This window comes from Camponotus floridanus, unplaced genomic scaffold (genome assembly GCF_003227725.1).
Source record: "Camponotus floridanus strain SB8 unplaced genomic scaffold, Cflo_v7.5 scaffold303, whole genome shotgun sequence".
Lineage (NCBI taxonomy): Eukaryota > Metazoa > Arthropoda > Insecta > Hymenoptera > Formicidae > Camponotus > Camponotus floridanus.
Window position 1 is genome coordinate 99,085 of NW_020229441.1, and position 18,031 is coordinate 117,115.

General features: G+C 35.3%; 1 protein-coding gene across 1 annotated transcript; it reads right to left on the reverse strand.

Moving 5' to 3' along the window:
* Window positions 1-12,253: 12,253 nt before the first annotated feature.
* LOC112638469 (proline-rich extensin-like protein EPR1) lies at window positions 12,254-17,601 on the reverse strand. The gene is made up of 3 exons (XM_025410297.1): window positions 17,491-17,601; window positions 15,761-15,780; window positions 12,254-12,913 (listed from the first exon to the last, which is right to left on the reverse strand). Exon 3 carries the CDS (start codon window positions 12,911-12,913, stop codon window positions 12,350-12,352), a length of 564 nt encoding a protein of 187 aa, XP_025266082.1. The 5' UTR covers window positions 15,761-15,780; window positions 17,491-17,601; the 3' UTR covers window positions 12,254-12,349.
* Window positions 17,602-18,031: the final 430 nt, after the last annotated feature.

Consider the following 18,031-nt stretch of genomic DNA (forward strand, 5'->3'; position numbering starts at 1 on the left):
AACTAATTATGCAACAAAAAGTATTTCGGCATTAATTCAATTAAATATAACAAATTCAGTATCGCAAGAATAATAAGTTAATTAAATAACTACCTAATAATTTAAATCAATCTCACTTAAATATCAAATAAAATGTCTCTCGGAATAAATATCTATATGTGGTATAGTCATCCATAATCCCAGCGCTGCTTGACTTCAAATAATGATATCTGAAAAATATTTAATAAAAGAATAATATTTGTTCATAATCACACAAAAATACTATAAATAATAATAAAACGAACAAACAAATTAATTAATAACCAAATGAACATTAACAAAATAAATAAAGAATTAAATAATGAATTCATGTGTATATTAAAAATTAAAAACTAAGAAAATTTAGAAAAAACTCAATATTAAAAACGAGACTATAATTATACAAAAATAAATATATATATACAATTAAATAAGAAAGCAAAAATCAATTAAAATAAAAATTCATACTTAACTCTTTGTCCCATGCAAAAGCCTCTTAAAAGACGTTCAATGCCAACATTGCGTGTCTCGTTATCTTCCCTCTGGCATGTATGATTTCATCCTATGACTTCACCCTCTGATTCAACGCGAGAACTGTAACAAAGAAATTATAAGTGAGAAATAATATCGATCATATAAGAACACAATAAAAATTAATAAATTACTAATTATCCATAAGAATTATTATTAACAGCAAAAATATAAACCCGTGCATTCTAAATATTATTTTCAAAATAATAAATACATCGACAATAGAATAATTCAATAAGACAAATTAATAAACGACACACTTTATTAAAATCATGCATTAAGAAATTAAATTTATTTTTTTTTCTGATCTACCGACACTCATATAATAACCAGATATAAAAATAGATGATAAATAATTTATAAGTCTATCTCAAATATAAATGATAATAAATAATAAAATAAATAAATTTAATAAAATAAATTCAATAATGAATAACTACAAATAATACAATATTATAATTAAAGAAATCATTTAATAAATATAAAATTCTATACTCACGCTTTATTATATAGAAAATATTCAAGGCCTCTTAAAGATCAACCTTTGCACATTTAGTGAGCGTGACATTAATTGCATTACCCAGTTTGAAACACCACCCAAAACAATAGAATTATAAATGAGAGAAATAATAATATAACTCTAATACTAAAATATTATAAAAAGGTTAACAAATATGAATGATTTAATAAATCAAGAAAACTCGTACAAAATTATACAATAAAGCGTTACTTAATGAATATAAATTAAATAAGAAAATAATGAATAAACATATATACAAGTTTATATATATACATATATATAATATATATAAAACCTAATAATAATTAATATTTCAGAAGAAAATCTATTGCGTGAATAATTCAGCATACAATTTATAATACAGTCTATAGGCATTGTGCAAAAGAAAGGCACTCTTATCTCCCCTCATATTTTTCTGCGCCGACCGCCTTATCTCCCCCTTGGTAGGCGAACCAAGACAATAGAGAACTTCGAATAAAGAAATTAAAATAAGACTTTGAATTAACTTCAAGTAATAAACTTCTCTTCACACGAAATAAAATTTATAATATTCATAAATTATTAATATTTAGACTTTATAAAACTTGATGTAACATATATATATATATATGTATATCATTCGAAAGATATAATTCGAAATTTATTATTTAAACAATATAAGTCATTTTAATAATTTCAATAATATATATATATATATATATATATATATATATATATATTATATTAAAATAAAGTTAATCAAATATTTTTGCTAACCAATAGCAAAGAAGGCAAAAACAATAATTATTTAAACAAATTAATTCATGCATATATATATATGAATAATTAAAAGAATATTATTCTGTATGAATGAAATTATTAAAGACTATTAGAGCGTCATAAATAAGTCCGGCGTACCGTCTTATCTCCCCTATTTCTTTGTTATCTCCCCTTCAAAATGCGACGTCTCAAGACCAAGCGCACTCGAAATAATAGCACGAGAATAATAGCATGCATAAAGCTGTTCTCAATTTTATTAATATTAATGAATAAAAATCTTAATTTATTTTCACAAATCAAATTTACATATACATAAATAACAAAGATGCAAAGCATATGTATATGAATATTACTAATAATTATTCAATTATTAAGGTCTATTAATTTAGCATTTATTATGTATACATTATAAATAATTTTTCTTTTAAATAAATAAATTTATTAAATAAAAAGAATAAATGCACACATACGTATATGCATATACATATATATATATTTATGTATATATATGTATCTTTATTAAAAGAATAAAATTATTGAAATAAAATTATTGCATGCAATTATTGAATGCGAAATTATAAAAGTATAAGAATAGTATTTACCGAGTGACTCAGTTATCTCCCCTATTGTTCTCTTATCTTCCCTTCATCCGGTGCAGCTGCGCTCCGAGCTTATCTCCCCTTCATCCGGTCGCCGCGTTCCTTTCTTTGTCCGCTGTGACAGATTAAAATAATATTATAATTTCGAACTCCTAGCGTTAATAATTATTATTCCTCATTATAAAATTATTATTTTATGATCAACAATTATTACCAACAATTTATAATTATATTATGCAATTAATCTTTTATAAAATTATGTTAAACACATTATTTTTTGTTAATAACAATGTAATTACAATGATTTGAAGCACCGGAATTTGACGATATTATTAATAATTATTTTTTATATTATTACACAATAGTTAATGATTACTTTTAAACAAAGCATTTTACAAAGATTATTCATGTCTTAAATGATAAAGAAAAATTCACTGATTCAAAATATATAAATATATATATTGCAAAGATTCTGGAAGCTAATAAATTATTGTAAAAGGACTTACCGTTATAATTATATGAACAATGTCTCGACGCACAAGCACAACTGACAGCTCCGCGGTCCCCCACTACGTACCGCGCGCCCACTACGTCATAGCGCGCTTTAAGAAGAGAGACAGCACTAGCGACGGAACAGCCAATGCGCTTCTCTTACCACCTCCAACGCCTGCTTCTTACCATCTCCAACGCCTGGAACAGAAGTGGGAATCGACAGTATTTCAAGGAGTGAACCACAGACCGCAGTCGCTAGTTACAGTCCACAGAGAGTAGTTGCAAGTTGCATGCGCCGTCTTGTGCGCGCTTTTCATTCAGTCAGTCATTAGCAGTCAAGCTCACCGGACACATACATAATAAGAACTTAGTCGCGATTCTAATTTTTCTTTTGAGACTTAGTCTCTAGATATAATAAAATTGTATAACAAATAGTATTCAAATAAAAGTGATTTTTACTCACCATCTCCGATCTTCTGCCAACTTCTTGAATCGCCCTGTCAGTTCTCCAAATCTCCACCGAGGTAGAGCAGTTTTGAGAAAGAACAGCGGTCCTCTTGTACATCTGCGAATTCCATCAACCGGTAAGTAATAAAAATTCAACAATCAACTAATTATTTCTTTAATAACTCAATTTTAATCTTGCATGACAACTCAACTATTCTTACTACTTTAATAATTTTTCCTGAACCATACCTTATCATTGCACAGACTCTTAGTTTTTCTTTGTGATTGAAATTCCAACTTCAACCGGTCCTCAGTATTAAATACTTAGAGCGTAGCGCCGTTCTGGTCAGTCACTTGATGTGCATTGGGTAGCATACTACTCCTCTGCCGTTTTCATAAAAAGATTCTTTTAAAGAATTTCTTTATGGACTCTGAGCCGCTGTGACGGGACGTCTTGCACATCGATACTCGACCTCGAATGAAAGACTGGCTCTTAGAGGATCTGTCGAAATAATAGATTTTATGCACTGGCTTATAATTTAACTATTAAAATATTCAATTAATTTTATACTTACTTAATATAAGCCAGCCGCTTTTATATTTATGTCATTCAGTGACATAGTCTGTATCCATATATCCCCTCCAGTCTAGACACTTCTGATCGAACCTGAGAATTTTAAACAAAATTAACAATTCATAATTATCATTCAATATATTTATATACACATTTTAACAATTTTAATACGAAAACATATACTTCAAATATTATACTTCAAATATTATTGAATATGTCGAACAATTTAATGTATTAAAACTTTATTCTCTTTTATCATTGATTCAATATTTAATTCGAATTTTTACTTACCCTGACGCTTTCTCTTCCGAATATCTTACAGACTCTATTTTTCAACCTCAACTATGCTCTCGTATTCTTATTAAATCAAACATCCAACTCATTTATTTTATTTTATTTTCTTAACAGGACATACACACTGAGAGTGTATATTTTTATCCTTTATTAATCTAAATTACTACATCATCGTAAGTAACTATCATACTTAACAAACTACCGTTAACACGCACATTTCCATACTAAAATGAACCACCTTTGTAGATGGTAAATTCACGTAGAGTTGATCAGATAACCAATAGAATCTCGGTTCGCGAAGGACGCGTCCGTAGGCGTGAACAGATTCGCCAACGATTTATAAGGAGCGGCGTAACCATTCCTCGCCAGCTTTTTGTAGATGTCGATGACATCCCTATAGAAATTGAAACCGCAATCAATAACCACGAGGAATCAGAATTCGAGCTATTATTCGCACCTCTCTCTCTGGATCCGTCGGAGATTCCAGAAAATCACGAACACGACCCGCTTGAGGAACCCAGCAACGAACTTAACAACGACATAGCGGAAATCGATTCCGATAATCTTAGTGAATGCTCCACAATCATCCTTGATGAAGTAAACTCAGAAATTTTATTCAGCGCATGGGAAAGGAATGCTGAAATTCATTCGTCAAGAGAAATAAGTATACAAGTTTCACCGCCATCTACTCCTCAAGACTCTCCCCCATCTTCTCCCGTACTATCACCCTTGTGGCCAGGCTACATGCCACCGAGTTACTCCCCATTGACTCTCGAAGACATCGAAGAGTTTGAAAGATCAAATTTACAACGAGAAGTCGAGCCCTTATTCTCAGATGAAGAAGAAGCTGACAGGCTCGCCGATGAATATGCAAGTGCCTTAATCGAATCACTCGATAGGTCCATTGCCGAAGACGAAGAGTAAAATCTCTAAACTGTATCAATAAATTTCTACGTTTTCCATATACATATATTCTATGAAAAAAAATAATCTATACACACAAATATATACCACAAATGTATTTATTAAATTGTTAATAATAAAAATATAAACATATTATATATTTCCAAGAACAAATTGAGTCAGGTTCAATCTACTTAGAGTTTATTTCCAGTCGTCAATACTCTCACATAAAGAAGCGAAATACTCTATCTCTCGGCGTCCCGGGGTATAGCCGGCTTAGCAGGTTGCCCTAGAAAATAAATTGAGAGATAACCTCTGATCGAATGAAATAAAATTTAGTGAGCCTAAATTAGAGTTCGAGACGTAACACTATTCCTGGTTTTACGGTTAGTTCCACTAGTATAACGAAATTTTATAGAGAGTAATAACAATATGATAATATTATAACATTTTATTGATATTTCCTTATAATTTTCAGGTATTCTGTAGCGACTTTCAATGAGTGTACTACACATATGCTGTCAGTGAGGGACAGTTATATATATATAGACGTTATTATATAATAATAATAGGTAAAGATTATGATATAGATATAGTTTCGGAACTTTAATATGCGATATAGTATAATATAAAGATTATGAAAAATTTTTATTGCGGGACATAACATAAGTCACGTTAGTACGTCATATAAGCATGCGTTATTCGGATAAAAAACATTCATTTCTAGTTAGTTCAGTAGTTCGCATCATCGAATGGTATGTTGAAAAAAAGCGTTTAATTCGCGTTAGTACGTCGTATAGGCGTACGTTATTCGGATTAAATACATTCATTTCTAGTTAGTTCAGTAGTTCGCATCAACACATGCTATCTAGAAAAAAAGTGTTCTGTTCTTGTTTGTACGTCATATGGGCATGCGTTAGATGGATTAAAAGCATTCATTTCTAGTTAATTCAGTAGTTCGCATCATCGCATGATATCTTGAAAAAAAGCGTTCAATTCTAGATTGTACGTCGTATAGGCATGCGTTATTCGGATTAAAAGCATTCATTTCTCGTTAGTTCAGTAGTTCGCATCATCGCATGATATCTTGGAAAAAAGCGTTTAAGTCACGTTAGTACGTCGTATAAGCATACGTTATTCGGATAAAAAGCATTCATTTCTAGTTAGTTCAGTAGTTCGCATCATCGAATGGTATGTTGAAAAAAAGCGTTTAATTCGCGTTAGTACGTCGTATAGGCGTACGTTATTCGGATTAAATACATTCATTTCTAGTTAGTTCAGTAGTTCGCATCAACACATGCTATCTTGAAAAAAAGTGTTCTGTTCTTGTTTGTACGTCATATAGACATGCGTTAGACGGATTAAAAACATTCATTTCTAGTTAGTTCAGTAGTTCGCATCATCGCATGATATCTTGTAAAAAAGCGTTCAATTCTAGTTTGTACGTCGTATAGGCATGCGTTATTCGGATTAAAAGCATTCATTTCTCGTTAGTTCAGTAGTTCGCATCATCGCATACTATCTTGAAAAAAAGCGTTTAAATCACGTTAGTAAGTCTTATAGGCGTACGTTATTCGGATTAAAAGCATTCATTTCTAGTTAGTTAAGTAGTTGGTATTATCGCATGCTATCTTGAAAAAAAGCGTTCAATTCTAGTTTGTACGTCGTATAGGCATGCGTTATTCGGATTAAAAGCATTCATTTCTCGTTAGTTCAGTAGTTCGCATCATCGCATGCTATCTTGAAAAAAAGCGTTTAAGTCACGTTAGTACGTCGTATAAGCATGCGTTATTCGGATAAAAAGCATTCATTTCTAGTTAGTTCAGTAGTTCGCATCAACACATGCTATCTTGAAAAAAAGTGTTCTGTTCTTGTTTGTACGTCATATAGGCATGCGTTATTCGGATTAAAAGCATTCATTTCTAGTTAGTTCAGTAGTTCGCATCATCGCATGATATCTTGAAAAAAAGCGTTCAATTCTAGTTAGTACGTCGTATAGTCATGCGTTATTCGGATTAAAAGCATTCATTTCTCGTTAGTTTAGTAGTTCGCATCATCGCATGCTATCTTGAAAAAAAGCGTTTAATTCACGTTACTACGTCGTATAGGCATGCGTTATTCGGATAAAAAGCATTCATTTCTAGTTAGTTCAGTAGTTCGCATCATCGAATGGTATGTTGAAAAAAAGCGTTTAATTCACGGTAGTACGTCTTATAGGCGTACGTTATTCGGATTAAATACATTCATTTCTAGTTAGTTCAGTAGTTCGCATCAACACATGCTATCTTGAAAAAAAGTGTTCTGTTCTTGTTTGTACGTCATATAGGCATGCGTTAGACGGATTAAAAGCATTCATTCCTAGTTAGTTCAGTAGTTCGCATCATCGTATGATATCTTGAAAAAAAGCGTTCACTTTTGGTTTGTACGTCGTATAGGAATGCGTTATTCGGATTAAAAGCATTCATTTCTCGTTAGTTCAGTAGTTCGCATCATCGCATGCTATCTTGAAAAAAAGCGTTTAATTCACGTTAGTACGTCGTATAGTCATGCGTTATTCGGATTAAAAGCATTCATTTCTAGTTCAGTAGTTCGCATCATCGCATGATATCTTGAAAAAAAGCGTTCAATTCTAGTTTGTACGTCGTATAGGCATGCGTTATTTGGATTAAAAGCATTCATTTCTCGTTAGTTCAGTAGTTCACATCATCGCATGATATCTTGGAAAAAAGCGTTTAAGTAACGTTAATACGTCGAATAGGCATGCGTTATTCGGATTAAAAGCATTCATTTCTCGTTAGTTCAGTAGTTCGCATCATCGCATGCTATCTTGAAAAAAAGCGTTTAAGTAACGTTAATACGTCGAATAGGCATGCGTTATTCGGATTAAAAGCATTCATTTCTCGTTAGTTCAGTAGTTCGCATCATCGCATATCTTGAAAAAAAGCGTTTAAATCACGTTAGTAAGTCGTATAGGCGTACGTTATTCGGATTAAAAGCATTCATTTCTAATTAGTTAAGTAGTTCGTATCATCGCATGCTATCTTGAAAAAAAGCGTTCAATTCTAGTTTGTACATCGTATAGGCATGCGTTATTCGGATTAAAAGCATTCATTTCTAGTTAGTTCAGTAGTTCGCATCATCGCATGATATCTTGGAAAAAAGCGTTTAAGTCACGTTAGTACGTCGTATAAGCATGCGTTATTCGGATAAAAAGCATTCATTTCTAGTTAGTTCAGTAGTTCGCATCATCGAATGGTATGTTGAAAAAAAGCGTTTAATTCGCGTTAGTACGTCGTATAGGCGTACGTTATTCGGATTAAATACATTCATTTCTAGTTAGTTCAGTAGTTCGCATCAACACATGCTATCTTGAAAAAAAGTGTTCTGTTCTTGTTTGTACGTCATATAGACATGCGTTAGACGGATTAAAAACATTCATTTCTAGTTAGTTCAGTAGTTCGCATCATCGCATGATATCTTGAAAAAAAGCGTTCAATTCTAGTTTGTACGTCGTATAGGCATGCGTTATTCGGATTAAAAGCATTCATTTCTCGTTAGTTCAGTAGTTCGCATCATCGCATGCTATCTTGAAAAAAAGCGTTTAAATCACGTTAGTAAGTCGTATAGGCGTACGTTATTCGGATTAAAAGCATTCATTTCTAGTTAGTTAAGTAGTTGGTATCATCGCATGCTATCTTGAAAAAAAGCGTTCAATTCTAGTTTGTACGTCGTATAGGCATGCGTTATTCGGATTAAAAGCATTCATTTCTCGTTAGTTCAGTAGTTCGCATCATCGCATGCTATCTTGAAAAAAAGCGTTTAAATCACGTTAGTAAGTCGTATAGGCGTACGTTATTCGGATTAAAAGCATTCATTTCTAGTTAGTTAAGTAGTTGGTATCATCGCATGCTATCTTGAAAAAAAGCGTTCAATTCTAGTTTGTACGTCGTATAGGCATGCGTTATTTGGATTAAAAGCATTCATTTCTCGTTAGTTCAGTAGTTCGCATCATCGCATGATATCTTGAAAAAAAGCGTTCAATTCTAGTTTGTACGTCGTATAGGCATGCGTTATTCGGATTAAAAGCATTCATTTCTCGTTAGTTCAGTAGTTCGCATCATCGCATGCTATCTTGAAAAAAAGCGTTTAAGTCACGTTAGTACGTCGTATAAGCATGCGTTATTCGGATAAAAAGCATTCATTTCTAGTTAGTTCAGTAGTTCGCATCAACACATGCTATCTTGAAAAAAAGTATTCTGTTCTTGTTTGCACGTCATATAGGCATGCGTTAGACGTATTAAAAGCATTCATTTCTAGTTAGTTCAGTAGTTCGCATCATCGCATGATATCTTGAAAAAAAGCGTTCAATTCTAGTTAGTACGTCGTATAGTCATGCGTTATTCGGATTAAAAGCATTCATTTCTCGTTAGTTCAGTAGTTCGCATCATCGCATGCTATCTTGAAAAAAAGCGTTTAATTCACGTTAGTACGTCGTATAGGCATGCGTTATTCGGATAAAAAGCATTCATTTCTAATTAGTTCAGTAGTTCGCATCATCGAATGGTATGTTGAAAAAAAGCGTTTAATTCGCGGTAGTACGTCTTATAGGCGTACGTTATTCGGATTAAATACATTCATTTCTAGTTAGTTCAGTAGTTCGCATCAACACATGCTATTTTGAAAAAAAGCGTTTAATTCACGTTAATACGTCGTATAGTCATGCGTTATACGGATTAAAAGCATTCATTTCTAGTTAGTTCAGTAGTTCGCATCATCGCATGATATCTTGAATAAAAGCGTTCAAATCACGTTAGTAAGTCGTATAGGCGTACGTTATTCGGATTAAAAGCATTCATTTCTAATTAGTTAAGTAGTTCGTATCATCGCATGCTATCTTGAAAAAAAGCGTTCAATTCTAGTTTGTACATCGTATAGGCATGCGTTATTCGTATTAAAAGCATTCATTTCTAGTTAGTTCAGTAGTTCGCATCATCGCATGATATCATGGAAAAAAGCGTTTAAGTCACGTTAGTACGTCGTACAAGCATGCGTTATTCGGATAAAAAGCATTCATTTCTAGTTAGTTCAGTAGTTCGCATCATCGAATGGTATGTTGAAAAAAAGCGTTTAATTCGCGTTAGTACGTCGTATAGGCGTACGTTATTCGGATTAAATACATTCATTTCTAGTTAGTTCAGTAGTTCGCATCAACACATGCTATCTAGAAAAAAAGTGTTCTGTTCTTGTTTGTACGTCATATAGGCATGCGTTAGACGGATTAAAAGCATTCATTTCTAGTTAGTTCAGTAGTTCGCATCATCGTATGATATCTTGAAAAAAAGCGTTCACTTCTGGTTTGTACGTCGTATAGGCATGCGTTATTCGGATTAAAAGCATTCATTTCTCGTTAGTTCAGTAATTCGCATCATCGCATGCTATCTTGAAAAAAAGCGTTTAATTCACGTTAGTACGTCGTATAGTCATGCGTTATTCGGATTAAAAGCATTCATTTCTAGTTAGTTCAGTAGTTCGCATCATCGCATGATATCTTGAAAAAAAGCGTTCAATTCTAGTTTGTACGTCGTATAGGCATGCGTTATTTGGATTAAAAGCATTCATTTCTCGTTAGTTCAGTAGTTCACATCATCGCATGATATCTTGAAAAAAAGCGTTCAATTCTAGTTTGTACGTCGTATAGGCATGCGTTATTCGGATTAAAAGCATTCATTTCTCGTTAGTTCAGTAGTTTGCATCATCGCATGCTATCTTGGAAAAAAGCGTTTAAGTCACGTTAGTACGTCGTATAAGCATGCGTTATTCGGATAAAAAACATTCATTTCTAGTTAGTTCAGTAGTTCGCATCATCGAATGGTATGTTGAAAAAAAGCGTTTAATTCGCGTTAGTACGTCGTATAGGCGTACGTTATTCGGATTAAATACATTCATTTCTAGTTAGTTCAGTAGTTCGCATCAACACATGCTATCTAGAAAAAAAGTGTTCTGTTCTTGTTTGTACGTCATATAGGCATGCGATAGACGGATTAAAAGCATTCATTTCTAGTTAGTTCAGTAGTTCGCATCATCGCATGATATCTTGAAAAAAAGCGTTCAATTCTAGTTTGTACGTCGTATAGGCATGCGTTATTCGGATTAAAAGCATTCATTTCTCGTTAGTTCAGTAGTTCGCATCATCGCATGCTATCTTGAAAAAAAGCGTTTAAATCACGTTAGTAAGTCGTATATGCGTACGTTATTCGGATTAAAAGCATTCATTTCTAGTTAGTTAAGTAGTTCGTATCATCGCATGCTATTTTGAAAAAAAGCGTTCAATTCTAGTTTGTACGTCGTATAGGCATGCGTTATTCGGATTAAAAGCATTCATTTCTAGTTAGTTCAGTAGTTCGCATCATCGCATGATATCTTGAAAAAAAGCGTTCAATTCTAGTTTGTACGTCGTATAGGCATGCGTCATTTGGATTAAAAGCATTCATTTCTCGTTAGTTCAGTAGTTCACATCATCGCATGATATCTTGAAAAAAAGCGTTCAATTCTAGTTTGTACGTCGTATAGGCATGCGTTATTCGGATTAAAAGCATTCATTTCTCGTTAGTTCAGTAGTTCGCATCATCGCATGCTATCTTGAAAAAAAGCGTTTAATTCACGTTAGTACGTCGTATAGTCATGCGTTATTCGGATTAAAAGCATTCATTTCTAGTTAGTTCAGTAGTTCGCATCATCGCATGATATCTTGGAAAAAAGCGTTTAAGTCACGTTAATACGTCGTATAGGCATGCGTTATTCGGATAAAAAGCATTCATTTCTAGTGTTACGTTTAGAGATTTCGTTTTACGTCTCGATCGTAACTTCTCACGTATTTATTTGTTACGCAATTGTAACTTCTCTCTATTTCTTTTTCAGGGCAACCTGCCAAGCCGGCTATACCCTAGGACGCCGAGAGACTAAGAATCTTTTGCGCTTCTTTCAGGAGAGGGATTGACGATGGGAAATAAATTAGGTGCGTTGAACCTGACCCAATTTATCCTTTTTGATCTGTTTTCTTTTATTAGTTTACTTCCTTAGAGCTTTACAAATTTTTTATTATTGTTATTATTGGACAGTTGTAGATAGTGTATATCGTTATACGTATAGATGTGTGTATGTAGTTAATGTTCTTCTCTATAGCATTTCTAAGGCGATATCTAGATATGGTTATTATTCGCGGTTGTTGAAGAAATTATCTCGCTGCAAGTATTCGTAGATCTCGATAAAATCTTCGTCTGTTAGTCCTGCGAGGGGTTGGATACTGCTTGGTAAGACTAGGTCCTCTGGTTCCGGGTAGAAATTTGGTTCAGGGGGATCCAGAACTTGACCTGGGTTGGATGGACCAGCCTCAGTTTCTGTGCTTTGTTCTATGGGTCTTCGTTCTTCCGGTATGGAAGGAAGATCTTCCGGTGTCCTGACCGGCGAGTAGCTGGGATTAGATGAATCCTGGATGGGGGAGTAATTGGGCGATGGTGGCCTGGCTCTGGGCTGTTGTTCCTCTTGAAGAACCGCTGGAGGGTTTCGGGGAGGACGATAAGGGTATGCGCGGGAGGGCGCGAAACTACGCACTGGAGAGTACCTTGTTACTCTGCTTGTTAAGTCGTTCTCGTCGGCAAACAACTGACGAGCTGTAGGGAGCCTAAGTACCGACCGGGAGGCACGCCTGCGGCGTATACCCGCGGCACGGAGGGGAATTTCGCGTCCAACGGAAGAAGTTCGGCGGGGGTTAACCATCTACCGAGGGAATATGACTATTTAGTATATTTGATGCGATTGATTTAAGGGGTTACACCACAGTAGAGAGCGAAAATTTAACGTTTCTTTGCGATTTTTTTTTAAGTGGAAGGAAAAGTAAAAGGGTAATTCTTTTTAAGAATGTTGTTAAGCATGTTTTGAAGTTTTAAAAAAAATTTTGTTTATTAAAAAATATTACAAAATGGCTGCCAAACAGCCGTTTCTGCGGAACGGTTTTTTTTGGAAGGGCTCCGCGGCACGCAGTAGAAGTGCAGCAAATATTAATCTGGAACAAAATAAAAAATTTTTTCTTAAACTACATTAGTATAGCTATAGAAATACGTAGGGGATTTTGAAAATATTTATTTTTGTTAAATTGGCGAGCATTTGAAAAAAAAGTTCATTTTACTACCAAAAAAACGGGCACTTATTTGTACCTAAAAAATCGAAATATTAACTTATCGAAAATCGGCTACGTATTTCTATCCGGAATGTTGTTTTAAAGATGTGATATTAATTTGGAGTGAAAAAATAGAAAATTGCTTGAGTTATGCTGCGTGCCGATTTGAAAAAACGTGTTTCGAGAAAAACGCGTTTAAAGTTTTGACTCGTGTTTCGAACATGATAAAATAAAAAATTTGATTATTAAAAATTTTTTACCTTTAATCTGCTATTCCAGCACCGTAAAGCTGACCTTCCAGGTTGCTAAACTCCTCCTCGTTTTCTTTCCTGGATGCTTTTATGCTGGAGCGAGCCTCTTTCGCTGCGTCCGTCAAAGAGCGCTCCGCACGTTGTATTCGAGCAGCATCCGCCTCTAAGCAAAAGTTGTAGGATTGTGGTCCAATGTTCATGTCCAACACTTTCATTATTCTTAAAACGTTTATCAGACCATCATTAAAATTACAAACAGCAATGTCACTTGCTATTTGTAATATTTTCTTTCCGCTAGAATAATTTTTAGGAGCCAAGTGCCAGACTGTAGAATTAAAACTTTCGTTGCTGTTCTGCGTATAGCCTCCCAAGCAACGATTCAGCAACTCGTCACGGCTCAAATCCTCGTAGATTGGTCTGATGGCTTCAAAAATTTCGTTCGATAGTGCCGGCTTATGATGAAAGGAGTCTAAGGAACCCGTTGCTTGCGCCTTCTTCCATTCGCACCAAGACTCTGAGCATTTTTCGTGCTGTGGATTTTCGTCAGTTGACATTTTATGAAATAATGTCGCCCAGATTTCATTTCTCATATTTTCCAACGAGTTTGAATTCCGTCGAATGGCCAAGCCATAATAAATTGTTAACTGATCAATTAATTTCATAGTTAATTTTCCTTTTCCTCCAAGATTTTTTGTTTTTTTTCTCAAATTTCTCAACCGAGTGCCCATTCGTTTTTGCACATGATCAATACATTCTTTTTTTGACACTTCAAAATTTTCATACGGTTTTGCATCCAATATCCCCTTGAAAGTTTTACTGTCACCATCACCTATATAATTTGCGTATTTAAGTCCGTGTAAAGCTTCGGAACGTTGAAACATCTCGATGACAGCATTTACCTCCATTTTACCCGATGAGCCTTCATGGTTCGACTGACATTGATCGGCATGAGTTTCGAGCCATTCTTCATAATCAGCAGTATCTAATTTATTTTTCCAGTGCTCGCAAGCTTTACAGTATTTCGATTTCACTTCAATGTCAACAATTTTCCCTGTAAACCATCCAATCAATGATGTGATCCCGAAAAGAGACGAAAATCCTCGTTTTCTCCAGGAACCATCACCAGATACAGTTATTCCCGTATGCAATCCATTTTCTTCACTTTTCTTCTTCTCATCTTCTGCTGCCTTTTTCATACTACAGTCTCGCACGGCTGTCGTAGCGATCAAAATCATATTTACTGCACGGTCGTAACAACTTTGGAATATAGGCCGTGGCAATTCCATAAATGCGCAGAATTTCATTATTCCAGCTAGCCCCACTCCTAATAGTCGCATTGTTAGTACAATCCTACGGTTAATTTCATATCCATTTCGTATGAATGGACAACTCGGGATTTCAACTTTTGGACAATTCGGGCAACAGACAGTTATTTTGAAGCCTAAACCCCGCGTACCTGATTCGAGAAATCTTATATCAGAGTTGCACGTTTTGCACTTCACATATTCCGAAATGGCAGAGAAAACGGCAAAAAAGTTTATAATTCGGTAACTAAATTCACTTTGTATATCGATATCGTCAGTCTCAACTTTCAATTTCTTTGCCGAAGCGCTGACACCGGCCGAATCTTCTTCCGCTTCATATCTGTTCGGCGGTCGTCGTTTCGTCACGTTGCTCCGTCGCCGCGTCTGATACGATATTTTTGAGCCTTTATGGCTTGCATACACTTTCTTTTCACTCATTGCTCAACTCACATACATATCAAGGCTACAAATAACGTGTGAATGAAAAATTAGCACTGCAACAGAAAATCGTGATTTCAAATAACTTCCACGCAAAATTTACGTCTTCTCTCAACAGCAAAGGACGCTGTACTAACGTATTTTGTGTTCAAAATGCTTGAAAATGTTTCTAACGACATCTATTAGTGTATTAGAGAAGTTAGAAATCGAATGGTAAGACATAATGCTGTACTCGACAAGCAGTTTCGTATTTACCGCAGGTAGTCGTTTCGGAGCAGTCGGGAGGGGTCGAGAAAGAGCTCGAAATTTCAATGAAAACGATTTCTGGCAGATATAAAACCGTTTGTCTCTTATTCTAGAGGGTTCAAAGGACTTTTTAAGCCAATAAAAAAAAATCGATTTTTTGAAATTTCTACTGTGGTGTAACCCCTTAACACAAAAGGGGTTTACTTACGATGATGCGTAGAAAGGTACCTGTTAAGATGAATGGTTTTATAAGGTAAATGTAGTCACAGCAAGGTGGTTCATAGAGTTAAGACGAATAATACGGCTTAATGAATTATTGTGAGATAAACGAACGTAGATTATGATGGTATATCTCGCTCGTTCTCATATAATGGTTGAACGTTCGGCTATATACAGTTCATTGGGGTACAGCAATTAATGATTTATTTAATATATTTTGAATTTTTCAGGGGCATGCGGTTGCACCGAGAGGTCCGGAGATTCAGGGGGTACAGACAAGGGTACGGGTAAGAGCGGCTGGCTTACTTCAGATAAGTATAAAATTCATAAAATGTTTCGATAGTTAACTTGTAAGCCAGTGCATAAATTCTACTATTTCGACAGATCCTCTAGGAGCGAGTCTTAGATTCTGAGTCTAGTATCGATGTGCAAGACGTCACGTCACAGCGGCACAGGATCCACGGAGAAATTCTTTCAGAGAAGCTCTCCGTGAAAGCGGCAGAGGAGTAGAATTTACTACTCAATGCACATCGAGTGACTAACTCGAACGACGCTACACTCTAGGATACGCTTTGAGCGTTCTCAGAGGATCGGTTGAAATTTAAATTATTCAACTCAAAGAGAAATTTAAAGTCTGTGTACGGACAGGTAGAATTCGAGGAAGATTGTCATACAACGAATGATAATTTATTCAGCATATTTTGAATTTCCAGGAGCATGCGGCTGCACCGAGAGGTCTGGAGATTCAAGGATACAGACGAGGATACGGGTAAGAGCGGCTGGCTTACTTCAGATAAGTATAAAATTCATAAAATGTTTCGATAGTTAACTTGTAAGCCAGTGCATTAATTCTATTATTTCGACAGATCCTCTAGGAGCGAGTCTTAGATTCTGAGTCTAGTATCGATGTGCAAGACGTCACGTCACAGCGGCACAGGATCCACGGAGAAATTCTTTCAGAGAAGCTCTCCGTGAAAGCGGCAGAGGAGTAGAATTTGCTACTCAATGCACATCGAGTGACTAACTCGAACGACGCTACACTCTAGGATACGCTTTGAGCGTTCTCAGAGGATCGGTTGAAATTTAAATTATTCAACTCAAAGAGAAATTTAAAGTCTGTGTACGGACAGGTAGGATTCGAGGAAGATTGTCATACAACGAATGATAATTTATTCAGCATATTTTGAATTTCCAGGAGCATGCGGCTGCACCGAGAGGTCTGGAGATTCAAGGATACAGACGAGGATACGGGTAAGAGCGGCTGGCTTACTTCAGATAAGTATAAAATTCATAAAATGTTTCGATAGTTAACTTGTAAGCCAGTGCATTAATTCTATTATTTCGACAGATCCTCTAGGAGCGAGTCTTAGATTCTGAGTCTAGTATCGATGTGCAAGACGTCACGTCACAGCGGCACAGGATCCACGGAGAAATTCTTTCAGAGAAGCTCTCCGTGAAAGCGGCAGAGGAGTAGAATTTGCTACTCAATGCACATCGAGTGACTAACTCGAACGACGCTACACTCTAGGATACGCTTCGAGCGTTCTCAGAGGATCGGTTGAAATTTAAATAATTCAACTCGAAAGAAAAATTTAAAGTCTGTATACGGGCAAGTAAGATTCTGGGAAAATCGTCAATAGGCCTAGAATAAATCGAACTAATATACAAAGTTATTATCAAGGTTGATTAAGAATGATTATTATTTTATTATTTCCTTACCGGATGACGGGATCAATGGATGAATACAGGCACCGCTGCTCCTTCCCTGGGTTGCTCGACCTCGGTGAGAACCTGAAGAAGTGGCAAGGCAGCGCAGAGAATGGCCAAAGAGTCAGAGGTTGCTGGATGGTAGCACTTTATTAAAGTGTTAATGTTGATACAGCTCTCTTAATAGAGATTGAGACTAAGTCCCGAAAGAAAAAATCAAAATCGCGACTAAGTTATTTTCGAATAAGTTAAGGTGTCCGGTAGGCTTCTAGGTTTTTCCTCTTCGAGAGCTGGAGATCTGATGGGCGTAGAGAGAGCTGAGACACAGGCGAGTTAATGGCGCAGAGAGCTCCGTAGAGGGGCCTTAAATACCTTCCTCTGGTTCGATGTTTAATGGTAGGGAGAAGAGGTGGGCCTCTTCGGTGATTGGTGGGTCGGCTGCTGGAGCTATCCCTTCCTGCTATGAGTTTGCGATGTGGTGGGTGAGAGTTTTGTGGTAGGGATTGCAAGTCTTGCGTCTTAGATTTATTAAATAATTTTAGAATAATTTTTA

What these genes read in the sequence shown, in the direction of transcription:
- LOC112638469 (XM_025410297.1), bottom strand. Translation starts at nt 12,913, where the DNA reads ATGGTTAACCCCCGCCGAACTTCTTCCGTTGGACGCGAAATTCCCCTC.